Source organism: Rhinatrema bivittatum, chromosome 1 (genome assembly GCF_901001135.1).
Source record: "Rhinatrema bivittatum chromosome 1, aRhiBiv1.1, whole genome shotgun sequence".
Classification (NCBI taxonomy): Eukaryota; Metazoa; Chordata; class Amphibia; order Gymnophiona; family Rhinatrematidae; genus Rhinatrema; species Rhinatrema bivittatum.
Window position 1 is genome coordinate 806,664,544 of NC_042615.1, and position 26,444 is coordinate 806,690,987.

The following is a 26,444-nucleotide window of genomic DNA, read 5'->3' on the forward strand; positions in this document are numbered from 1 at the left end:
AGAACTGATGTTATTGATTGCTGGCTTCTGAATTTCATCCACAACATAATCCTAATTGTTCCTGCTCCCAAAGACCTAGTCAAACAGTGACTGTTAAGTCTGAAGAATGCCACCGAGTGACTCTTCAGCCACCATCACATGATCCACCCAGTTCAAGTCTTATCTTGTTTAGCAGAATGAAGCTGTCAGCTAAACATGGAAAGAACTTGTTTTGCCACGTAAAGAACCCATTGGAACTTTACAAACAAGATATTTTCATGTTCAAGTTGTGTTAAGTTTTGTTTGTTCCTCTAACTGATGATGACAAAATCAAAAACATCTTTTACAAAGCAAAGACGTCTCTAGTCTACAGGAACACCATTCCATGGTCAAGAGTCAAGGTACCCCCGACAGTATCCGATGTCCAGCTCCAGGGAATGGGAGGCAGGCTGTTCTACCACAAATGGAGAGGGCCATGTAGTGAGAGTGGACACTGTCAGAAGAGCAGGTTGATTGATGGCTGCTGGTTCAGAGTCAAATTCCTCTGTTAACATGCAAAAATGTATGCTACAAGAAACCGTCACGATCGGTAGAGTTTTCAGGACTCAAAACTGCTTTGTGGTGGCCAGAAGGTTTCATGAAAGATCTAGAACTTACATTTTAGAGGTTTAATGAAACCCAAAGCATAACTGAGCTCTCCAACGCCTGCTTTCAAGTATGAAAGGTCTTTGAAAAAGCTTTTCGATCAGTTAATGAGTTCAACAGTGAAAGGAAAATTTCTTGGAAACATCTTTTGCAACTCTCTAGCAAAGGAAAAAGGGTGTAGGAGGGGTCAGATAATTTACATGTAAACTGAAGTAAACAAATGAAGTAAAGTTTTTTACTTTAGTAAAGAAATTTATTTTTTCTAAAGAGACAAGAGAGAATACATTGTTCTTTTGATCTGAATTATGTATATTCACATGGTCTGCACATTTAAAGATAAATGTTCGAAGACGTACTCACTTTCTATGAGGGCAAATATACAGTTAGCCCAAGTAAGTCATCCCTATGCAGGTAAATAGATTTTCAGCATGCGTGCATTTTCAGAACATGCGCAAACTTGTCCGCATAAAGCAAGTTACATTAGATGTACGCACAATGCAACCTTACCTTTCCAAAAGGTAGGCATGCAGTCCGCATGCCACTAACGCACCTAACTTTACAGTCCCATTTTGCTTTGCCTAAATGTGCGTGCATACGTTTACCCGTGTAGCAGCCCGTGTACCTCGCGTTTGAAAATTACCTTATTCTGTGGCAGGCTTACATGTGCGAGGTACCTTGGCAGGCAGGGACTTACTGAACATTTACCCTCTTATGGAATTCAGGGCTAAATGAAAAGGAGACAACAGGAAGCTCTTATCTTAACTTTCAAAATCTTACAGTAATTGGTCTCCAAGTCCGAATGTAGACACAAATGAATGCAAAACCAAAAAAAAACAGAAATCTGTGCTGAATATTATTCTAAAATGACCATCCCTCTTTTATTGAAAATCCTTTTAAATTATATAGAATGTACAGAATCATATGGAAACTGCATTTATAAAGTGCTATAGAATCTCTATAGAGATCTACCCTGTATTGTAAATCTCTGTAGAATGTCTATAGAAATAGAAAGTAGCAATAACAAAGGCTATGTAAGATACAAAACTCTACAGAAAGACCTTATAAAGTTCCATAGAGACTATGGAACTTTAAAAGCCCTCTAGAAAATCTACAAAGTTCTATACATTGTAAAATATGAGTAGCAAGACATAGCTCTACAGAAACTATGAGGTCGGAATTCAAAAGCCATTTAGACAGATAACTGAAAGGTTGCCCATCTAAATGGCTACCTGGCAATATTCATCGCCATCTGCGGCTAGAATTTAGCTGCATAAGTCAGGGGCGTTCCAGGGGCGGGTGGGAGGTGTTTCTGGGCAGAGCAGAGTTAGCCGCATAAGTTATTTGGAGTTAACTGCTTAACCAATGCGGCTAATTCTGGTCGGGCTGAAGGGCCATCCTAAAGTTAGCCGGTTAGATATAACCAGCTAACCTTAAGACAGTCGGGTATATTCAGCGGCACGATGGCACCACTGATTATACCCTGCTAGCTAGCCAGATATGTTTATCCAGCTAACTAGTCAAGCTGCACAGCAGCTGAAAATGGACCCTTACAGAAATTACTATCCAATTCACTTTAACTATAGCTTCTCTTTGGAATAATTTTAAAGGATATATCCATAGGGCTGTTAGACTCATACTTTTATTAATTTGTTGTTGTATAAAAAGCTACAGTGCAATTTACATGACCATACACAACCCTACATCTAATGTCAAATACAACACTTTGATCTACCAATACATACAAGATACTACCTTACTTATATCTATGTACAACAAAGTCTGAGCTTCTGTTTTCAAGCATTTTCTAATTTAAATGACCACCAATGCCTTCTGGCAGGCGGTTTTCCCCACCAAATACTCTTCAGTAATCAATAGCTTCCAAAATACTTAGTGCTTCTTTCAAGGCACAATGGGGATAAAGAACAAGACGCTGCAGGTAATCCAGTCGTTCGGAACGAATGGTTGTGTAAACATTCTGATCTAAAAACTATTGGAAAGTCCAGTGCATATCCTTCCCTTCTGTATGCATAATCCATATCTGGAGAAAAAAAATGATTAATGCAGAAGGGGCATAATTTAGAGTACCTGCAAGGACGGCTGTGTGATTTCCATCAATATACAGTACCATGACTTGCCGTGCAAACCCACTGCTCAGCAACACGGCACGATACATTGCAATATGTCGCTCTTCCAAGCTGGCTCTCCTTATTTTCCTTCTTATAACGCTCTTGTTTTCTGGGATTACACAGCATAGTTATGTTTTGTGATCTATTTCACGATTAAACGAAGTGAAATAGCTCATCACTGGTGTATTTCCACAGCGACGTTCAAACTAACTGGTGTCACAAGTGTACTTTTTAATTCCCCCCCCCCCCCTCGTCCCCCTGCCATATGAAACAAAAATAATCAACAAATTAAAAATGCAAAGGGCTTGATAAGGCACAACACAACTGCAAACTTTTCCAGGGTTAAACAAAAAAGACTACTTGGTGCCTCAGTTCATGGGAGATGTGACTAAGCTAGAACAGAGCTCACAGAGTAGAGTCAGACTTTGTCTCCCTTCCCGTCGTCTTCGGCTTCTTTGGTTACTGCAGTCTTATGAAAAAAACCAAAATGTCCTGGCAGCGGCTGGGTCATTGCCGACGGTCTTCAGATCCTCTCTTTCTGCTTCACGTTGGCTAGCTTGACGTTTTCTTGCTCGGTGGACTGCGGCGGGGGCTCGATGTGAAAGCCAATCATGAGCTGGTAAACCAAGATGCCGCCCACCGCCCCGAGCAACGGGGAAACTATCGGCACCCACCACCACTGGCCTCCAGCGCTGCAATAAAAAAAAAAAAAAAAAGGGGGGGTGACAAGAGAAAGGGATGAAATTGGAGGGATGAAGCAACCCTAAAGGCCTTGCCTGTGACTCCTAGCATGATTGCATTTCTAACTGAATGGAAAGGTGCAAACTCGAACCTCCGTTTCTTCATTTGACAGAGCTCCAGAAATTTAGAAACCACAGATTGTACTTGACATCCTACCTGCTCTGGTTTTATTATACTAGATATTGAAAAAAAAAATGCGAGAAAAGAACAACAACATCCCTCAAGCATCAATAACGAGGATCAGATGTGAACCTGCCTTGATGCATTATTTTAAGCACTTTTTTTTTTTTTTTTTTTTAAATCTGATTGTTCAAGAAGAAGCTCTGAGAAACCACAGACAAGTCTACCGGGTTTGTCGTATTGAGCTTCTAATTGCTCTGTTGTTCTCCTTCCATTAAAAAAAAAAAGTCAAGAATTTCTGTTTCGAGGTACCCTCGCTTTTAACGTGTTCAAGCAGGCATTACTAGTGAACAAGGTCTGCAGAAATTCTGCCCGAGGCAGAACCATTCAGCAGGTTTGATTCCCAGACGTGCCTGTGCCCCTAGCTCAGGCAGACGCAGGTTGTTGTTCCATTCCAGCAAATCCTAGGTAAAGCTGAACAACGCACACAGCATCGTTCCACAAACATGCATGGGTTGAGGGAAAGGACTGAAACAGGTTTACAGTGGAAGTGACTCCTGGCTGCTAAAATCACATTGTAAAAAAACCGAAACCTTTCCGGCCCGTAAGGTTCTGTGCCATTCAAAGTTGATGCACAACGGGAAGGCTGCCTGGGAGGGCGCCGTACGTGCACGCTTGCACCGCAACCTCTTCTGTGACCCTTCGGTCTCAGTGAATCGTCCGGCTCGAACTAGAGTTCTCTCTGCCCTTCACGCTTTCCACGCGTAGAGCAGGCAGACAAGGAACACCCGCAGTTCTCAAGAAATAGAAGTGTACAGGGACCTGCTGCCTTATGCCTCGGTGACAGCCAGGGACGGTAACTCTGAAAGGGGCGCGCTGGCACACGTTGATGCTTGCTTATCAGCGTGCACCCTGATGTTATAAAATAGCCTGGGCGCACCTAATGTGCGCCCTATTTTGCAATTGGGCACGCGTAACCGCGTGCATCCGTGCGTCCATGCAAAGACCAGTTTCACCAGTTCGCCACCAGTTCACCCACTGTAGAGCTAGGTCCTCCAAATCCCTCCCCCCCCCCCCCCCCCCCGGTTTAATGGTCTGCACTCCCCCCCAGTTACCCCAGACCCTTTAAACCCCTCAGAAATGGCTATTTTCTTAAGTTTCACCTCCTCCGCAGCAGAAGTACAGGTGCGTAAGTATTTGCGTGCACATCTTTTGGTCCCCACCGCAGAGCACCCATACCCCACCCAAACCACGCCCACGCCACGCCCCCTTTTTTGAATCAGAGCGAGATACGCGCGCACTGGGAGATATGCGAGCGTGTAGGCGGCTTTTAACATCCACTGAGCGCGTGCAAGTACTGAACGCACATATAGCTTCCGATTTTGGTGCCCGCCGGGCTTTTAAAATACACCTCTAAGTGTACATGTTAGGTAAGGCAACGGCAACATAGTTCTGCTACCAAAATGAGAGCATGCTCCATTATTTTCAAGATCTGATGTTAGATTCTATAATCCAGCCCAAGTGGCAGGACTAGATCTGCTCTTGAGCACACACATTTTTCTTCCTCCTAACCTATCGGATTTTTTGCTGCCTCTTGATGATTAATGGTGCCTATCTGCCTGCACATTCCCAGAATACAACGCTGGCTATTTCAGTGAAGTTTACATGGTGAATTTACACAGTGTATATTTTGTATCAGTGACAGAACGTAGGCAGGGCCCCGGGGCACTGTACGGATATTCAGATAAAATAAAGACCACATGATCACCTGCTGAATTTGGATTGATTTTAGGAGCTAAGGTTAAATAATTTCCTCCTCCTCAGCTCGATCTCCTGGCGGCGAGGAAAAGCTCCACCTGCAAGCACCGCTGCCACAGTGCACACAACCTCTATCTATGCTGCAGAGCGAGGTAGTTTTGCATTTTATTCTCACTATGCTTGCTGTATAAGGCTCAGGTAACAAGTATAAGTGGGCTGAGCAGAAGGATATGTTAATAAACTTAGTCATTTATCACCGAAGTGCCTGGTTATTGCACAATGACTCTGTGTGACCGCAGGCAAGTCCCTTTATCACCCTGTGCTTCCATCTACTTAACAGATCCTTCAGCCCCTGGGCTCCCTTTATCCACCTAAGAGGTATCGCCTTCAAAGTATCACATTATAAAGTACATGAGGATCCTGTGTGGATAAAAGAATACCATACAAATAACAAATTATTGTTATTATGTGGTTTGTACAGTAGGCATACCTGAAAACCTCAGTGCCCCAACCAGCAATAGACGTGAAGAGACGAGGTCCAAAATCCCTAGCAGGGTTAACAGCATATCCGGAGTTGAAGCCCATGGAAAGTCCAATGACCAGGACCACAAATCCAACGGTGAATGCCTCGAGGCCCCGGGGAATTGGATTATTGTATGGATCTATAATAGCAAGGACACAGACCACCAGTGCCGCCGTACCAATGAACTGGAGAGAAAGGGAAACACGGTGAGAAATATTAAAAGCTTTAAGAAGAGAAACATCAAAATCAACTGTTTATGGATATTTTGGTAGTCGCTCTTAGCACATGGCTTGCACAGATAAGTCCTCCCTTTTCCCCACATAAGCATGATCTATTGCTTGCCAAGTTAAGCACTTGGGCCCCTAGTGAGTGTCTCTTAGTATCAATAATCTAATGGTGCCAGTGACTGGGACACGAGACTCATGCAAAATAGAGACTGCAATAAGCCATGCAATGATGTTCCCTGAACAAAGGTTATATTGACGTATCAGAAAGATTGGCTTTCTACTATCATGAAGGGCAAACAAGGTTAGATATTGAAGTATTTGGTTTATCAAAACTCTAGGAAGATATTTGGAAGGATGGAATTTAAAAAAAAAAATTGAAGTGCAGGACTCTTTTGACTGACAGAGATGTCCTAAGTTCATACAAGGTCAGCTAGATTAAGGCATTGAGAAGACAGGTTCGATGAATGGGCACTTATTCAGGCTCAACTGATCTTTTCATTCTACAACAAGCCTAATCAGTTCAGGTCACAGATCTTTTGATAGTAACCAAAAACCTCTTTCAGACTCAAAGAATGCATTGAGATCAACGTCAACAAATGAATCAAGGATGTTTAGGGCATGCTGGAAAGGCAAGACAGAGATACTACTGGAGAAGTAGTCTTACCCTGAATTAAACTCCCTAATGGGGGGTAAAATACACAATGTTTGCTTGTAGTTTTTGAAGGAGGGTAAAACATATTAAAATACAAACAGGCTTTGCAAATGAACCTGGAGATGAAACAGATATTTTAACGAACATGTTCATCAAAATACAAGAGGATATTTTCCTCCATATGGAAACTTGTCAGCTGCAGAAGAACCTTATACATATCTTTCTAGAGTCTTGCAATATTATGTTTCTCAGTTGTTATCAGTCCAAAACTGCATCTACTGCTCTACATTTCAACAGAGGGAGGGGGGATGACTGGAGATTGATACATATCCCACCTTTTAAGAAAATATGTTCCTTTTAACAACTTTAGGTAGTTGTTCTTAGCACATGGCTTGCACAGGTAAGTTCCCCCCTCCCCTACAAAGGCATGGTCTCCAAGTTTAGCATTTGGCCCCTAATGAGTGTCTCTTAGTATCAATAATCTAATGGTGCCAGTGACTGGGGCACGAGACTGAAGCAAAATAAAGATTGCAATAAGCCATGCAATGATGTTCCCTGAACAAAGGCTGTATTGATAAAGCGATGGGGCTCGATGGGATACATCCAAGGGAACTAAGGGAACTGAGAGATGTCCTGGCAGCTCCGCTGGCTGATCTTTTCAATGCTTCTTTAGAGTCTGGAGTAGTTCCTGAGGACTGCAAAAGGGCGGATGCGGTTCCTAGTCATAAAAGTGTAAGTAAGGAGGAGGCTGGGAACTGCAGGCCAGTTAGTCTGACCTCTGTGGTGAGCAAATTAATGGAATCGCTGCTACACCAGAGGATAGTGCGGTTTCTGGAATCCAACGGATTGCAAGATCCAAAGCAGCATAGCTTTACCAGAGGTAAATCTGGACAGATGAATCTGATTGATTTCTTTGATTGGGAGACCAGAGAGTTGGATCAAGGCAGAGCACTAGACATGATGTACTTGGATTTCATCAAGGCCTTTGACACGGTTTCGCACAGAAGACTTATAAATAAATTGCGCACCTTTGGTATGGATCCTAGAGTGACCGACTGGGTTAGAAACCGGCTGAGAGGGAGGCGACAAAGGGGAGTGGCACATGGAGTTTTCTCTGAGGAGGGGGCTTTTAATAGTGGGGTGTCTCAGGGATCGGTCCTTGGACCAGTTCTTTCCAATAGCTTTCTGAGCGACATAATGGAAGGGTTGACAGGGAAAGTTTCTCCTTTTGCCATTCAGATTCTCACACCCGTACTTTAAGCTCATGTCAATAACTGTCATGAAAGTTAACATTTAAGTGAAGGAGGAACTGGGGGGGGGGGGTGTTCCCTTCAGGCAGGTGAACAAGCAGTCACCAAGGCTGCTCTAATGCCCTCCCAGGTTTGCTGGCCATGCTGTTTAACTAAAGCAGAAGTCATATGACTGCTAAAGGATGCTTAAGTTAGCAGAAGGATGGTCTTTTACCTCCAAAATGCACTGAAATAATACAAGTGAGGATCTATGAGACAATGATTTCGGAGACGGAAAGCTGTACTCTCAACCTTTGCAAGGTGAGCTCTGCTATTTTATTTTTCTTGCCTGGTCATAGTATTTAAATTGTAATTGCTTCTAAGCATACTTTGATTTAACACTTTTGAGTTGGGACCTGTGATAAGAGCACTATATACTGTAGTACTAGATGCTGGGCAAGATGGGATAACTTTTATTTGATCACTGCAGGAATTATCACAAGGTGTACATGAATTTCAGAGCCCCTATAGGGCCCCTTCTTCATCTGTCACATCTATTCAGGGGACCTTTGTGGTCTTGAAAGCTCATGAATGGCATCGCATTTGGACAATTCTTATGTTGAACCAATAAGAGGGTGTTACAACGTACAAAGAGTTTCCTCTAGTCTAGACCAATATGGCTCCTCTTAACTCTGCAATAATATAACACTATGGGGGTCTGTAGGAATTAAATATTTGCAAGTGCTGTGACACATGGGATGTAGCTCTCTGGTATCCTTACCTGATCAAAGAATCCATTCATTAGGGTCAAATGGTCAGTCGGGAAGGTTGCGAAGATCCCTGCTGTGGCATTTTCTCCCGTTACGTACAGCTGATCACCACCGAAAATCCATATGGCATCTGGAATACAAAACCACAATTTATTTATTCATTTATTTATTTATTTATTTATTTATTTAACAACTTTTAATATACCGACGTTCGTATGGCACATCACGCCGGTTTACAAGTAACTCAATTAAAGGAGGAAATTACAATGAACAGGGGGCAGGGGATGGGAGCAGGCCAGAAAAAAGGAGGGGGGTAAGGGAGACAGGAGAAGAGAGAGAAAGATAGGTAGCGTGAAAGAGAGTAAGGAACAACCGTCAAAAATAAGAAATAGGAGGAACTTATTTACAGAAGGGACTATTTACAGCAGTTACAACTAGCAATAGATTAATTACATCGGATACAATGAGCAATTTTGTAAAATAGCAGAACGAGGGCGGGCAAAGGAAAGGCGATAAGGAGGTGCCTTAGAAGGGCTGGCAGGGTGTGAGGGATTAAGGCTGGGGGCTGTAAGTGAGGAACTAGGGTAGGAGTGACTAGGTTTGATTGGTTTCCGGTTTATTTATTTATTTATTTATTTATTTTGAATGATCACAATTCCATCAGCCGTTCATTTTGCGCACTTTTCACCGTCTTTGTTTCACGCTGAGAAAGGCTAATGGATGTTCTTAAAGCCCAGGAATATCCTGGCTGGGAAGTGGCCATGGGAGTTTAAGGGCAGATAATGCATTTATTCATGGGAGGTGACTCATTTTTATTGCTAAAGTTAAAATATCTACTTCCCAGTAAAGTACTGCACCTTTGGATGAGTTTAGTAGCAATGATATAATTGAATGGAAATAGTGAGGTTCATATTCCGCTGCTATCTGGCTGAGCAAGTTAGCTGGATGCGTAGCTCAGTCCCAAAATGCTCCCCATCCCACCCCATCCCTTTTGCCAGCTAAGTATTTAGCTGGATAAATAGTTATCCAGCTACTGTAAGTGACGGCCACTGAACGCTGCCAAGTATTGAAACAGCAGCACTTAGATGGATAAGTCTGAACATATCCGGCTAAATGCTGCTGAATGTTGACCTCAGTATATATAGGGCAGTCAGTGCTCGCGTAGAGCACACAGCTGTAACCCTTAAGCCTGTGAGGGAATCAGTTGGACCGTTAGATGATCGAGGGGTTAAAGGGGCACTTAGAGAAGATAAGGCCATCGCGGAAAGATTAAATGATTTCTTTGCTTCGGTGTTTACTGAAGAGGATGTTGGGGAGGTACCCGTAATGGAGAAGGTTTTCATGGGTAATGATTCAGATGGACTGAATCAAATCACGGTGAACCTAGAAGATGTGCTAGGCCTGATTGACAAACTGAAGAGTAGTAAATCACCTGGACCGGATGGTATACACCCCAGAGTTCTGAAGGAACTAAAAAATGAAATTTCAGACCTATTAGTAAAAATTTGTAATTTATCATTAAAATCATCCATTGTACCTGAAGACTGGAGGATAGCAAATGTAACCCCAATATTTAAAAAGGGCTCCAGGGGCGATCCGGGAAACTACAGACCGGTTAGCCTGACTTCAGTGCCAGGAAAAATAGTGGAAAGTGTTCTAAACATCAAAATCACAGAACATATAGAAAGACATGGTTTAATGGAACAAAGTCAGCATGGCTTTACCCAGGGCAAGTCTTGCCTCACAAATCTGCTTCACTTTTTTGAAGGAGTTAATAAACATGTGGATAAAGGTGAACCGGTAGATATAGTATACTTGGATTTTTCAGAAGGCGTTTGACAAAGTTCCTCATGAGAGGCTTCTAGGAAAAGTAAAAAGTCATGGGATAGGTGGCGATGTCCTTTCGTGGATTGCAAACTGGCTAAAAGACAGGAAACAGAGAGTAGGATTAAATGGGCAATTTTCTCAGTGGAAGGGAGTGGACAGTGGAGTGCCTCAGGGATCTGTATTGGGACCCTTACTGTTCGATATATTTATAAATGATCTGGAAAGAAATACGACGAGTGAGATAATCAAATTTGCAGATGACACAAAATTGTTCAGAGTAGTTAAATCACAAGCAGATTGTGATAAATTGCAGGAAGACCTTGTAAGACTGGAAAATTGGGCATCCAAATGGCAGATGAAATTTAATGTGGATAAGTGCAAGGTGATGCATATAGGGAAAAATAACCCATGCTATAATTACACGATGTTGGGTTCCATATTAGGTGCTACAACCCAAGAAAGAGATCTAGGTGTCATAGTGGATAACACATTGAAATCGTCGGTTCAGTGTGCTGCGGCAGTCAAAAAAGCAAACAGAATGTTGGGAATTATTAGAAAAGGAATGATGAATAAAACGGAAAATGTCATAATGCCTCTGTATCGCTCCATGGTGAGACCCGCACCTTGAATACTGTGTACAATTCTGGTCGCCGCATCTCAAAAAAGATATAATTGCGATGGAGAAGGTACAGAGAAGGGCTACCAAAATGATAAGGGGAATGGAACAACTCCCCTATGAGGAAAGACTAAAGAGGTTAGGACTTTTCAGCTTGGAGAAGAGACGACTGAGGGGGGATATGATAGAGGTGTTTAAAATCATGAGAGGTCTAGAACGGGTAGATGTGAATCGGTTATTTACTCTTTCGGATAGTAGAAAGACTAGGGGACACTCCATGAAGTTAGCATGGGGCACATTTAAAACTAATCGGAGAAAGTTCTTTTTTACTCAACACACAATTAAACTCTGGAATTTGTTGCCAGAGAATGTGGTTCGTGCAGTTAGTATAGCTGTGTTTAAAAAAGGATTGGATAAGTTCTTGGAGGAGAAGTCCATTACCTGCTATTAAGTTCACTTAGAGAATAGCCACTGCCATTAGCAATGCTACATGGAATAGACTTAGTTTTTGGGTACTTGCCAGGTTCTTATGGCCTGGATTGGCCACTGTTGGAAACAGGATGCTGGGCTTGATGGACCCTTGGTCTGACCCAGTATGGCATTTTCTTATGTTCTTAACCTGTTTGATTCACCATCTCCATCATTCCCTCTGTGGCCTTAAGCAATTCACCGTAACCTCCCTGTGCTCACACTTGAATTACAAATTATTTGGGACAGGGATCTTTAATCACATGAATTGTCTTGTGCACTACCATATACAGCAACAATGCTATTATTAATGTCACCGCCCCCCTTTACTAGCCGCAGCTCAACATTCTGCTATGCTTATAGCGGAATGATAAATCCTACAGGTAGCCGGATAAGTGCCAATATTCAGCTTTATCCAGCTAAGGGGGTTATTTTCTAAACGTTTATTGCATGCAAAAGGCTTTTCGCGTGTGATAGGATGTTAATTAGCTGGAGGGGAGGAGTCAGGGAGGGGAGGGGGGAGGAGTCGGCTGCCAGGGAGCGAACGGCTGCGGCCTTTCGCAGGCCCGCCCCCCCCTTCACCCCGCCCCCTTTTTCGCTGGATTCATCATTCTGCGAAGAATGATGAATCCAGCCCTAAGTTAGCCAGATAAGTTAAACATGCTATTTATCAGGTCTAAATAAATCCAGATAAACGTATCCAGCTAACTATTAGATAGCTAGGTATATTCAGCAGTGCAGCTACTCCGCTGAATATCCTTACCTACTTAGCCAGATATGGTTATCTTGCTAACTTGCTCAGCCAGATATCAGATGAATATGGACCTCATTAATTTTGGCACGAGCTAAAGCCATACTTAGAGTAGATATGCTCCAAATAGACTTCCCAAAAGAGCTCTGGCAAGCAGGAGAAGGCTGGACTCAATAAGTCTCTCATCTTCTTTCAGCTTAACCACCTGTGAAATATAGCTCGGTACAGATAAAAAAAAAAAAGAAATTATGCCACACGCCGCCATTCTAGGTGGACAGATGTCCATGAATACTTTTGATTTATATATTCTTTAGGAAATATTTTTACATCTTATCTGCTTACCATAGTACAAGCCATAGACAATGCCTGCTCCAAGAAAAGCCCCGAGGGTCTGTGCCAAGGTATAAATCGGGAATTTAATCCACGGCTCTCTTGCCAACAAGCACGTTGCAAAGGTCACAGCAGGATTGAGGTGGCCACCTGAAAAACAGTTTCTCATTAGTACAATCTACACAAGTAGCCCATGGCTATGTTGAACAATTCCAGATGTTGGTGTACATGCTCGAGGTCTATGGTCAGTGCTTGGTACTGTATTCGAATCGCGGAGGCGTAAACCTGAGATTGTTCACGTCTGCCACGTGGATCCTTTCGTGGCTGATTTCACAATAATCTCGGATGCCTTTCTTGATCTTTCTGTGTCCTCGCTCTCTCTCTCTTTACCTGTCTCACTGCTCTCCTTATAACCTTTCTTCACATACATGGTAAATCCTTTCGTCCTTCCTCAGTTCTGTGACCGGGCAGCACTGTGGGCGCTAACGGGGCATTGAAAGAAATAAAACAGAAGCTGTCCCTGCATGGCATTCCAGCGGCACGGCAACCCAGCCCCAGGGCACGCTTCGTTACACGCGCACACGGGCCTAGCACGCCGCAGAGTTCTGCAGTCCCTGGCTATCAACTTATTCCTGAAAAGATGGGCAATGACTTTTTGCACGGGAAACAGCCTGCAAAGGTTCCACAGAAACTGCTTAAGGAAATTTTACAGAGACATTTTCCATTGTTGTATGCAGTATTAATACAAATTCTCTCACTCTCTCTCTTTAGATAGATATGTATACAATTCAATAAAAATAAGAAGGTGGTGCCTCCTTATTACCTGAATTCCCTAAGGAACATGAGGGCACCTGTACCATGCAGCACGCCAGGGGTTGAAAATGGATAGGCAAGTTTATGTTAAAAGGTACAAACAAATCAATAACATTAAATGGGAATCCTTGGTAAGTTTCTGGAGGAAATGATACCGAGGCGCTATAGAAACTGCTTTATGGAAAGCATACTGAGTAACAAGATGACTCCATGAATCTTAGGGAACTTTTATCCCCAGATGCATCTTTTTTTTTTTTTTTAAATGTTAACTCCTAAACCAATGTATTCTTGGGCCTGTAATCCTAATGACTCAGCAGAAAAATTCAAGGCTACCAAATCCCTGAGCGATTTGGGGCCTAAAGGAAACGGTGGGATGGGACGAAAAGTGAAAAGGAAATGTCCCGGAGTTATTTGGTTACCCTGCTTCCCGGCTGTAGAAACCTTTTTAGAGCATCGTTGCAGAAGATTGTTTTAAGGGCGACACCTCTGTCATCAGAAGACAAGAAGGATGGCAGAGAGGGGGAATGTCCTTTCTCCATGATCTGTTCGCTGGTTGGCATGGGGGTGGTACGACATCATAGGTAGCTATGGACAAGGCTGCCAGCTGGCTGCAGATTGGTTTAAGGCTCAGCCAATTCCATATTAAATGCATGGGCTTCTAGTTTGGATTCCCCTGAACAAAGGCAGGACCACAAGCCTCCTGTCTGCAGTCGGGTAAAACTGAGACTGGAGTCAGCCATTGCTGAAAAGAAAAAAAAAATTGAAAGCAGTTTGGGTAACCCCCAGCGATGGATCTGCTCCATTTAATGGAGAAACCCATGCGGCGCAAAGTAATTACCGAAGGTCGTGGCGATAAGATGCTCATGGGATTGTTTGACTGCCACCTTTGAAGTATCAGGAACCTGCGTTGTACAAACACACACACACACACACACTCACAAAAAGAAGCAGTGACATGAGACGTACATACCTGATATCTGGCCCGATATTATGATACCGAGCATCACGGCAAAACCAAAGGCCAGGTTGACAGTCAAGAACTGTCCATGCGATCCCCTGCTCAGAACCACCTGAGCCACAGAACCACAGCCAAACATCTGCAGGAAAAAAAAAGAATATTGTGACATCTCTCTGGATACCCTGTGAATTATACTGCAGCTGGTAAGAAGTCAGTGCAAATCAAGGATTAGATCTCAGGCCACGTGAAAAGCTTGTGTAGGAAAAAATCTCCCGAGGGAGGGGAGTGTTCCTGAACCTGTAGTCAACACCTTAGACATCGCCTTTCTTACTTTACTGCTTTGAGATTGCTTTTTCGGTCCAATAACTTAGGCAAATTATTATGAGTGCGGTTGTTGCACTGAAAAACTACAACAAATTACTATTTCATTTTGTGTCTTTTCTAATCTGAAATGAAACCAAAAAAACCCCCAAAATTTCATTTTGTTTCTATTTATGATTTAGTGTACACTAAAACATAAATAGCATGTACTAAAACAAAAAAATCAAAGGAAGGAAAATAAAAACAAACCAAATTAAAAAAAATATCTTGGAAACATAACAAATGACACACACACCAAAAAAAAGAATAAATGTACATGGCACACCTCTAAGGCAAATATGGCAGGAAACATGTTAACTGAATGCCAGAGCGATGTCCAAAGCTGGGAACTGGTTTGCATTCAGGCGCTCTTCCCACCTATTGTAATTAAAATCCGTACCTCCGTGCTCATCGATCACCGCTAATGTGGAGCATTTTAACATAAGAACACAAAGGTCTGCCAGGCTGAGTCAGACTAAAGGTCCATCGAGCCCAGCATCCTGTCTCTGACAGTGGCCGAGTCGGCTCACTAGAAAGTACCCAGCAGATCCCAGGCTGTAGATTTATTTCTTGTTCCTCACGCTCAAGGATCAGCAGTGGTTTTCTCCAAAGTCTGCCTGGCTAATAATATAATGATTTATGGACCTTTCGTCCAAGAACATGTCGAGTCTACTTTTACACCCAGCTGTGCTAGATGTCCTGACCACATCCTCCAGAAACACATTCCGCAGCTTCTTTGTTAGTTGCATGGCGACTCCCCTGGTCCTTGTACTATCTGAAAGGGTAAATATTCATCCCCTCTTTACCCGTTCCGCGCCACTCGTGATTTTATAGATCTCCATCGCATTCTCCTAGATGAAGAGTCCTCTCCTGTTTGGCTTTCTTCAGAAGAGACTCACTTCCATCCCCTTCGGCATTTTTGTTGCCCTTCTCTGGACCGTTTCTAGCCCTTTCTCAAGATGGGGGCAAACAGAATTGCACACAATCCCCAGGGTGCAGTCGCCTCAAGGACTGAGGCACAGGCATTAATGTATTCTCTGTTTCATTATCCAAAACCCCGTGCCTTTCTGAAGCATTTCTAACATTCTATTTGTTTTAAGCACCGCCGCGACACACACGGGGCCGAAGACTTCAGTGACTCCCGTATCCCGGTGGTGACTCCTAATAATGGGTCTCAGCATTGCGTTGCACTTGTCCACATTAAATTTTACCTGCCCTTTAGATACCCACTTCCCCCCGTCTCGCAGTTCCTCACAATCTGCTCGTGTTTAAATAACTTTGAATCATTCTCTATTGTCTGCAGAGCAGACCAGCTCGCTTGTGGCTTCCTTTTCCAGATCATTTATGAATATGATAAACAGTACTGGTCCCAGTGCAGACCTCTGTGGCACTCCACTTTTTACCTTTCCCCATTGGGAAAATGGACTATTTAGTCCCATCCTCTGTTTCCTGTCTTTTAACAATTACCAATCCATAATAGGAAATTGCCTCCTGCCCCATGATTTTTTTAAATTTCCTGAGGAGTTTCTCACGAGGGACACTATATCACCCGGCTCACTCTTAACCGCATGTTTATTAGCACCTTCAGAAAATCTAGTAGATTAGTAAGGGAAGACTTTCCTTTCTTAAATCCATGCTGGCTCTTCTCTATATTAAGCCATATGACCGGTAATTTTGTTTATAAAAATAGTTTCTACTGTTTGGCCTGTCACCAGCATTTGTCTCACCAGTCTATAGTTTCCTGGATCACCTCTGGAGCCCTTGTAAAAAAAAAAAAAATAATCGGCATTATATTGAGCATCCTCTGATCTTCAGCTACTGTAGCTGTTTTGAATGAGAGAATACAGATTATCGGTAACAGGTCTGCGGGCTGGAAAGGAACTGGGCAAAGGCCCGGGCGCGGCGTTGCGCGTGCTTTAAAAAATTACACACACACACCCCCCCCCCCCGCAAGGCGCAAGTCGCGACCCGCCCGCAGAAGCGTGTGCCGATATTAAAATCGGGCGCGCGTGTGAGCATCGTATTTTACAACGTGCGCGTGGCGACGCACGCATGTCATAAAATTGCTGCGTCCGTATGCGCCCGCTGGGAACCGCGCAGACGTGGACGCGAGCGTGCAACTTTTTTAAAATCTACCCCATAGTGCTACCCCTCCATCAATGAGATCTACCCTGTCATGATGATATAATATGCCCCCTGTTATCACAGCGTCCCATTGCTTATCCTCCTATCAGGTTTCTGAGATGCCTATTGTGTTCATCAAAGGTGTATTTTGGGTCTCCAATATCTGCAAATTTATCTCACGCATAGTCACTGTGAATATCCTGAGAACCCAGCTTTCTCGTATGTGAAACTGCAGCTTGATTTCCAAAGCCTTAGCTGGGGACGCAGGACTGCCCCAATCTAACAGATCTGCAGAGCAGCATGGCACTGGAGGTCGCGTGACATTTTATTTCATGCTGCAAGAAGGTTCACTTGGGGGAGCATTTGGATGCAGAGTCTCCCTGTGATCCCTGTGAGCGTTTGGCTAAGAACAATCAGATTTTGCTTAGTAGCTGGATGGGGTAACCAAGTGGGCAGGAAAACCAGTGATCTATACCCAAGCCTTGTGAACTGCATACGCAAAAAAAAAAGAACAAGAGGTGTTTGGGCGGCCTCAGGGGATATGTGGCTCTGTCCCACGAGCATTTGCTCCTGTGCATAATTTTTTACACACCGCCAAATTTTACAGAATTGAAGCCAATCTCCTTTGGCTTGCTTCACTAATGTACTGGCCTTGGAAAAGTGTCCCTATTTTTACTTTCATATCCTCTCCCTGCTACTTACAATAACGCATTTGCATGTGTCAGACTGCATTGAAATACTGATTTTATATTTGCAGCTCATCGCTTCGGACGGTCTTTTAATAAGGACCGGGGAAGTAGTTTATAAGCTTTATAAATAAATAAAACACACAGTGGATGCAGCTAATATTTGAAGGCAGGGCCCTTAGAAAATATCCCTTAGGCTACATAAAATGTGACCAGTGACTGGGAGCCCAAACTTTCACTGTTTACTGGGCTTCTTGAAATGTGGTCAAGCAGAGGTTACAGTAGATCAGGCTCAGGGTACCTCAAGATAAATGTTTTCACTGGATAGGGAAAACTTGTCACCCTATGGCTGAACAGATACCCTCCCCCTTCTGCCCCAAATGAATAGCTCTGTTAGTCCAGGAACAGTCCACCGGCAATTTCTACCTCGGGCAGATTCAAATCTTGGAATAAGAGTTCAGTCTACATCTAGTCACTCCACCCTCCACTGCCTCAGGTATAGACTTAGACTGAAGCTCTTCAGGTCAGGGAAATGCCTACCATACCTGAATGCAACTCACTTCGTAAACAGCAATGAGATAAATCAGAATAAAATAAAATAAATAATGCCAAATGTAATAAAAGATTGAAGGTGCTTTCACAACAATCAAACCACAGGCTTCCACAGTAAATGTGCAGGCAGACAGTAGCAAAATAATTTTAGAAGCGCCATAAATTCCTCAGCACAGGGAATTTACCTTTGGCAAAATCTAATACAGTTCATCCTGAGCAGATACATCGCTTACTCAATTCAGAAACTGAAATAAATGATTAGATTTCTTTCATCTGGTGTCCCCACGATTCTCCCAGGGGCTATGCAGAAAGAAGGTGGCTTTAGGCCTAGGAGGAGAGAAAGGACATCCACTGGCTTTTGCCCTGGCGGACGAAGGCACTAGCACGCCGCTACGGGCAAAAGCAAGAAGAGCAATCCCCAGAAAAAGACACGCATGCACTGCAAGTTTCACCCTTTAAACCCAGCAAATGTCAGTGCTGTCAACATCAAGGCTTAAAGGCACAAACCTCTTACTCTCATTCTACTGGAAGAACAAAGATGGACCATTATTCTCTATGGGTAGAGGTTAAGTAATGTTCAGGTAGAGATTAAGCATAGATAAGTTGGAGCTTATGTCACATATGCAAATCTGTCTCATGCTTATTCATTTTGTATAAGCTGAAAACCAGATGAGCTGGTCAATCCCTGAGGACCATCATGATCACCTTCATGACCGTCAATCTTCTCACCAATACCATCACCACCACCACTCCCAGCCCTAACGCCATCGTGATCACCTTCACCACCCTTCATTTTTCTCGCCATCCCCATCACAACTACTTCCAATCCTAACACCATCGCAATCAACTTTACCACCCTCAATTCTCTCATCATCACCATCCGTCCCAGTTGTAACACCTTCACAATCACTTTCACCATCCTAAATGTTCTCGCTGACACCATCACTACCCTTCTCAGTTCTCTTTTTATCACCATTATTCTGAACCTTTAATAAAACCATCATGATCACCTTTACCATCCTTGGTTTTCTTGCTGTCACCATCACCACTATGCCCAACATTATTTATTGAGCCTAACACCATCAAGTTCACCTTCACCACTCTCCGTTCTTTCACTGTCACCATCACCACTATGCCCAACTCTACTTATAAAACTACTACCATCAGCACCCTTAATTCTCACCACCATTTCCAGCCCTATGAAGACAAGCAGTGATCTGAACACTTAAGCCGATTATCATGACTGGGGCTAGGAATCCCAATTTGTAAAGTTAAAAAAAAAAAAAAAAAGCAGGATTCGGAAGTCAGTATTTTCTGTTTCCGATGTAAGGAAAACTGACCAAATGTAGACTGGCTGAAGTTCTGAGTGCTTTACCACAGCATAACTTTTGGGGGGGCTAGGATGTCCTTTTTCTAAATAAATTCTCACCTGTTCACACCTGGAAGAGCGACACGCCTGTTTTTTATGGCAATTCCAATTTTCCATATTAAAACAAGGAACAGCACCGTACAATCCATTCTGGGCATTACAGGAACCCCATGCAAATTCAAAGGCTACTAAACCAGTTCTGAGTGCTTTTTTTTGTTTGTTTTGCTTCCTTTCGTTCTTTTCCTTCTATCTTGCCACCTTTATTTTTTCCTTCCTTTCTTTCACACCTAACTTTACGCATGGAAGACTTGCCAGGCAAAGGTCTGGCTGAGAGCCACCTGTCTCTGGCCTTCTCTTCTGCAAAGCGGACGCAGTGACCAAAGATTCCGCAGTCCAGCTGTTCTGTGTTCATTTACAGCCCCAGGACTGGAGAGAACGGAGGCCCGATCAGTTCTCTAAGCTGTGACTTTTTTTTTTTTTAGTGCATTCTGTGTTTTCTGCTTATCCAAATATTTACATTCCGAAAAGCTTAAAGGACTGGCAAAAGGTCACATAAACTGACAAGAGGGGAGAGACTTAGGTAAAGCATGCACAAAGCAGATCTCCCTAATCCGCTCTTCCTTGGCTTAGAGATGTCACCATTTTTACGACCAGTGGAGGAGCTCTCAGTCTCCACCTGCAATGGAGACCTCAAGGACCTCTGACCTGCAGCATTGGCAAGGGTCATCTGCTGAGTCAAAGAACGGTAAAAAAAAAGTAGATAGGTGAAGCTCGTATACTGTGCACTGACACAGTACCAAATGTTCTTATGTCTTGCTTGAAAATGTACGTAAAAGTGAAATTTATATTCGCACAGAGGGAAAATGCAAGTGAGCCCAAAGGTGCATCACTGAGCACCCATAACATCACGCACAATCAGCCGGATTCAATATCGGTGCACGTTAAATGCTCTCTTAACGAGCGCCGATCCACCTCTCCCAGGTGCCCAATTTAATATTTAAATAGGCTGCCACGGCAGAAAGGAGGCGCTAGGGGAAATTGTGTGTCCCTAGTGCTTTCTCGGCATCACGCACCCAGGATAAGTGGCTGTCAGATGGTTAGGAAAAAGGACGCTCTATTTTACGAGAGTCTGTTTTCCTAATCTGTGCACAGCCACGGGTTAGGAAAATGGACACTCGTTAATTGAGTGTCCGTTTTCCTAACCCGACTGCCGGAGAAATATTTGATTGCATTCTCCTTTTTTAGCTTCCTCTGACTTAATATCCCACATTTTTTTTTGCATCAGGAGTAATAGCTAATAGCCTCATCATCATGAATTGACATGTGATGAGCGCTATTAGCTTCGCACTTGTTTGGACGCGCTAATCCCCTTATTGCATGAGGGGTTTTGGATACATGTCCAAAATGTGCATCCAAGCGCAGGTAAAGTTGTGCACTCAGCCGAGTGCATTGTATTGCATCAGCCTGAATATGCATGCTCCTTTTACTTTCTTTATAAGGCTTATCCTAAGTCGAGGGTCCTCAGTGAGGGTCGCAATCAGGATCTGATTTTCAGGATAACTGAGCCCTGCGATTTACCCTTGTACTTAGACCGCATGTGTGCAGACACACACCCGAGGGATAGCCAATGTGGATATCCTGAAAACCAAACTCATTCAGAACCCGGCCTTAAATCATGTCTTCCAACTCAAGCATCAACGAAGACTTGGAAAGACTTTCCAGTACGAGCTAGCATTTCACCAGTAGGGGATGGGATTCTCATAGAACCTGTCCACCTCTTATCACGTTAGCAGCCCAACCACCCACCCTAGTTCCCCTCATTAATAACCCTGCTACCACAAGTATGGTATGTGTTGACATGGGCCGCCTCGCTTCTTCAGCCTTCATCCCTACCCAGAAGCTGCTGATTGGTATGCAGATGAGAAGGCAGAGAAATTAAATGTCATAAATATTTCCAAGCAGGTACTGGAGCTACGGTATTTGACGAGTTGGCAGGTTAGGTTTGCTGCTGATTGAAATGGCCGTCTTCATTAGCATAATCTAGAAAATTAACATTTGATGGTGCAATTCCGCCGGAGGAAAACGTCTAGCCTGGCAGACTCTCACTGCTACTGTTTGACACTCCTTGTGGGATGAACAAGGAAGTAGCTGCATAGACAGCAATGAGTGGATCTTCAGCATGGAAACTCTCGTCCAGTGCACATAGCCCAGAGGAGTTCTGGTAACTAGTCCGGACGTATCGTTTCTTGTGTAAACGTTTGTTGTGTATCATGTGCTAAATCTGCCACGTCTCTGTGAGACCTGCTCTAAGGACCTTCCACTTGAGAAAGTTAAACAGCCCGGTCACCCTCCCGTAGACTGTGATTGATAAGAAGCCTGTCCTGACTGGAGCTCAGCAGCCCACGGGAAAGATGTTCTGCTCTCTTGAACCTAAGCAATGCACAGAGAGATTTTTATTTTCCTAGTTTTCTTTTCAGAAGGACAGTGAGCTGACCGGAACATAGACTTCAAAGTTTCTGCTTGTGCCACTGATCTATTTCTACCGCTTCACACTAAGGATTTCAGGGGTGGAGGGTTGAGCGCCTGTGAATCGAGATTCTCTGTATGAAAGGACGGAGGTCTGTAAATAGCAGTTCCTCAGCTTTCAGTAACAGGAAAGCATAGAAGCTGTAATATTAGCTACTTCTGAGTTCCAGTTGGTTGATATTCCTGCCATCTGCAGTTAGTTAGCGTGTTAGAGGTCCCCTGCGAGAACTAACATAGAAACATAGAAATTATGGCAGAAAAGGACCAAATGGTCCATCCAGTCTGCCCAGCAAGCTTGTGGTAGCATCAAAAGTATCAGGCGTATAGGTTAAGGGTAGTAACAGCTGCATCAGCAAGTTACTCCCACTCCTACTGGTTTTTCCAGACCTTAAAATTTAGTGTCCTCGTTGGTTGCTGTCTGAGTCCGATTCCCACCCCCCCCCCCAACATTAAAGCAAAGAGTAATATTGGAGCAGAGAGCAATAATGGAGTTGCATCAACAGCATGAAGGTTTATTGGTTAAGTGTAGCAACCGCCACATAGCAAGTTACTCCCATGCACTTCCCTATTCATTTCCATCCTTGAGTCCCTAGGGATCCACAGTGTTTATCCCATGCCCTTTTGAAATCTTTCACTGTTTTCATCTTCACCACTTCATCAGGAAGGGTATTCCAGGTATCCACCACCCTCTCCGTGAAGAAATATTTCCTGGTGTTGGTTCTGAGTCTTACTCCCTGGAGTTTCATTTCATGAACCCTAGTTCTAATGATTTCTTTCCAACGGAAAAGGTTTGACGAATGTGCATCATTAAAACATTTCAAGTATCTGAAGGTCTAATTCATATCTCCCCTCCATTTCCTCTCCTCCAGGGCATACATATTTAGATCCTTCAACCTCTCAACAAAAGTCATTTGATGGAGACCCCTCACCATTTTTGTCACCCTTCTCTGGACCACCTCCATCCTGTCTCTATCCTTTTTGAGATAATCTCCAGAACTGAACACAGTACTCCAGGGGAGGCCTCATCAAGGACCTGTACAAGGGCATCATCACTTCCTTTTTCTTACTGGTTAGTGGTTATTCCTCTCTCTATGCAGCCCAGCTATCACCTTGTCACATTGCTTCGCCATTTTCAGATCGCTAGACACTATCACCCCAAGGTTCCTCTCTTGCTCCATGAACAACAGCCCTTCACCCCCCATCACATACAGCTCTTTTGGATTACCGCACCCTAGATGCATGACTCTGCACTTCTTGGCATTGCATCCCAGCTGCCATGTCTTTGACCACTATTCAAGCTTCTTTAAATCACATCTCATTCTCTCTACTCCCTCCGGCGTGTCCACTCTGTTGCAGATCTTAGTATCATCCGCCAACAGACAAACTTTACCTTCTATCCCTTCCGCATTGTTGCTCACAAAGATGTTGAACAGGACCGGTCCCAACACCGATCTTTGTGGCACTCCGCTTAACACCATTCTTTCTTCAGAGTAGGTTTAATTTACCATCACATGCTGTCTTCTATCCGTCAACTAGTTTGTAATCCATGCCACCACCTTGGTGCTCACTCCCAAGCTTCTCATTTTATTCATGAGCCTCCTGTGTGGGACCGTATCAAAAGCTTTGAGGATATCCAAGAAGATCACGTTGCATGCTCTTCCTCGATCCAATTCTTTAGTCACCCAATCAAAAAAAAATCAATCAGATTTGTCTGATAGGTCGTTCCCCTAAGACTTTTGGGGCTTGCTGCATGGTAATCCTTCCTTAGGGTATGAGAGTGGACAAGTGTGTGCTGGCTGCCATAACCTTAAGGTCTGAGGACTCCTAGAAACATCTGCCCCAGCTGTTGCACTGCCAGCGTTCAGGACCATCAGAGTGGGGCAGTAACAACACAGGAAAGGCACCAGCTAGGGGCGGAGATAACGGGGACACCTGCACCATGGCCTGCCCAGGGAGGAGGTCCTGCTGCCGCTGGCAGCACCGCATTGCTAGACCATGTTGTTTGTCAGGCCACGCAGAGTGCGGGGAATTTGCAGAAGGGCAGCCGAGCTCAGTGACCTGACGCAACGGCGCTTTCTCCCCTTGTTAACCCGGGGGCCGTGCATTTAAGGCAGGCATCAGGGCCTCGCAGGGGTCAAGCAGCTGCCGAAGGGTAAAGCAGTGAGCGCAAGCCTGGGCACGTGGCTTCTCCCCGCCTCCCGCTGGGAGCGAACCAATGAGACGAGGGGAAGTGGAGAGAAGCCTCGTGCACACTGTTGGGGCGGAGAGCCCGGTGCTTTCTGGATTACATTTCTTTTCCTCCGCGGGGTCGCCCTCTCTCGCACTGTTGTCAACCACATGGCGCGCCGCAGAAATTCTACGGAGCACCACATGGTCCAAACAACTGATATGAGCTGTGAAACGCGCAGACAGGAAAGGCCTGGTACATAACCGCTCAAAAAAACATAAAAGACAGGTTTAAGTCAGAGGGTTAATATCCCATCATACTTGGACAGTTGCTGCTGTATCAATCAAAACATACAGCAATCGTGCACAGTTTCAATCATCGATCCATGCAAAGTCTTTTTTTAGGTGATTTTCTTGCCCAATAACATTTCTCATGTGCATATAATGTCTCTTTATCTCTCTTTCCTAGGCGATATCACAAAAAGCGGATCAAGCAATGATGAAATCCTGTCCTGACACAGGCACCCTGTTTCCCATGCTTTTCTGCTTCTGAGGTTGACAAATGCTGCTTAAAATAGCATTAAATACCACTGTGTTTATATAAAATTTATATCTCACTTATCAGAAATTTCCTAGGCGATGTACAAAGTGCATTCATAATAATCACAAAAAAACTCAGTATATTACAAATAAAAACAAACCATCAAACAATAAAATCAAAATAGGCATTAAACATAAAAGCAAGTAACAATAAAACAAAATAAGCACATCCACAACATCAAAAGACAAATGAACTGACATTCACTAGATTAAAAACCAACTTATGCTGACCTAAATAACATAGGAACATATGGCCAAAACCTCTGCAATAAACCTCAGTCACTCTGCATGACAGTAACCAAATTTCAGATTTCAGGCTATACCATGGTTCTAAAGTTATGTTTCATTGCAAGCTTGCAAGTTGGCAGGCTGTAGATATATTATCCATTGAACCTTGCAGGGTATTCAGTATCAGGGCGGCACCCCCACGATCCTTGCTGACCTGAAGAAAGAGGAGCTGGAGGCAGACTTGTCACAAATAGAGAAGAATAACGGAGGGGACAGGTGTCACCATCATGCATGGAAGTGCTGAGAGTATGCAGTAGGAGTGCTACAGCCCTAAACGGCTTGCAAAGATTTTACCTGCTGGGGACGGGGAAGGTCAGGCTTTTAGTAGCTGCACAGCTGGCTGCTGCTATGGCCGGCATCAGTTTCCCCTACAGCACTGACCTTGTACAATATAATACAATTTTGATTTATAGCTCACTTTTCAAGTATAAAATGCTACTCTTAAGTAGTTAACTAAAGAATACAATTCAGTTATTGCAATCAATATCCAATTCAAATCAAGCAAGCATAAAAGCAGAAGCCCAGTCTGTCATTATTTCTTGTATTTATTTGGACTTTTATATTCCGCTTTTCACACTTTTTCAGCACTTCAAAGTGGATTACGTTAAAAAAAATGAATTAAATTATTCATAGCTAATATTAATAATAATATCAGCAGAATATAAACTGCAGCCAATCCCATCCTGGCTCAAGGTCACCCCTAGAACTAACTTCTCTCGCTAACGACCTTTACCCTGTGGGCCAGAACCAGAAAGTCATTCTGCAGCTGCACCCAGAGCAGGGCCAGCTCTTCACCCCACCACCAGTGCTGACATCACGGGGAGGGGGGGGGGGATAGGGCCTCAGCTTCTGGTCTGGGCAGGCAGGCAGAGAGCTTACTGGATCGGCCGGGGGGGGGGGGGCGTAGGGGGGGGGGGTAGTAACTTTACCCCTCATTTACCTGCCTCTTTTCACCGCAGGTATCTGGACTTAAAGTGACAACTGAAAGCAACTCGCGAGGAGAGCAGTCAGTAACTTAGCTCATTTATACTACTGCATGCCCAGGGTTATCACCTGGTCCAGTTCTGGTTCTGCCCCTATGTGCACCTATGGACTTGTAGTCCTGTCTTGCCCTAGAGAAACCGGAACTTCAGGATCTTAAATGGAATGGGGCCAGACCCGAACAGTATCAGCAGCCTGTCAACGCTAGGCAGGCTGCCGGATAATAAAACGGGAAGGTGGCATTATAAAATGCACGCTA

General features: G+C 43.9%; 1 protein-coding gene across 1 annotated transcript in view; it reads right to left on the reverse strand.

The window, feature by feature from the left end:
- Positions 1 to 855: 855 nt before the first annotated feature.
- Positions 856 to 26,444, reverse strand: part of LOC115078288 (aquaporin-3-like) — a 34,573-nt gene continuing 8,984 nt past the window's right edge. Inside the window, exons 2-6 of the mRNA XM_029581135.1 lie at positions 14,546 to 14,672; positions 12,775 to 12,912; positions 8,782 to 8,900; positions 5,860 to 6,077; positions 856 to 3,442 (exon numbers count right to left, since the gene is read on the reverse strand). Coding sequence (XP_029436995.1) covers positions 3,274 to 3,442; positions 5,860 to 6,077; positions 8,782 to 8,900; positions 12,775 to 12,912; positions 14,546 to 14,672 — 771 coding nt within the window. The 3' untranslated portion in view covers positions 856 to 3,273. The remainder of the gene's footprint in view (positions 3,443 to 5,859; positions 6,078 to 8,781; positions 8,901 to 12,774; positions 12,913 to 14,545; positions 14,673 to 26,444) is intronic.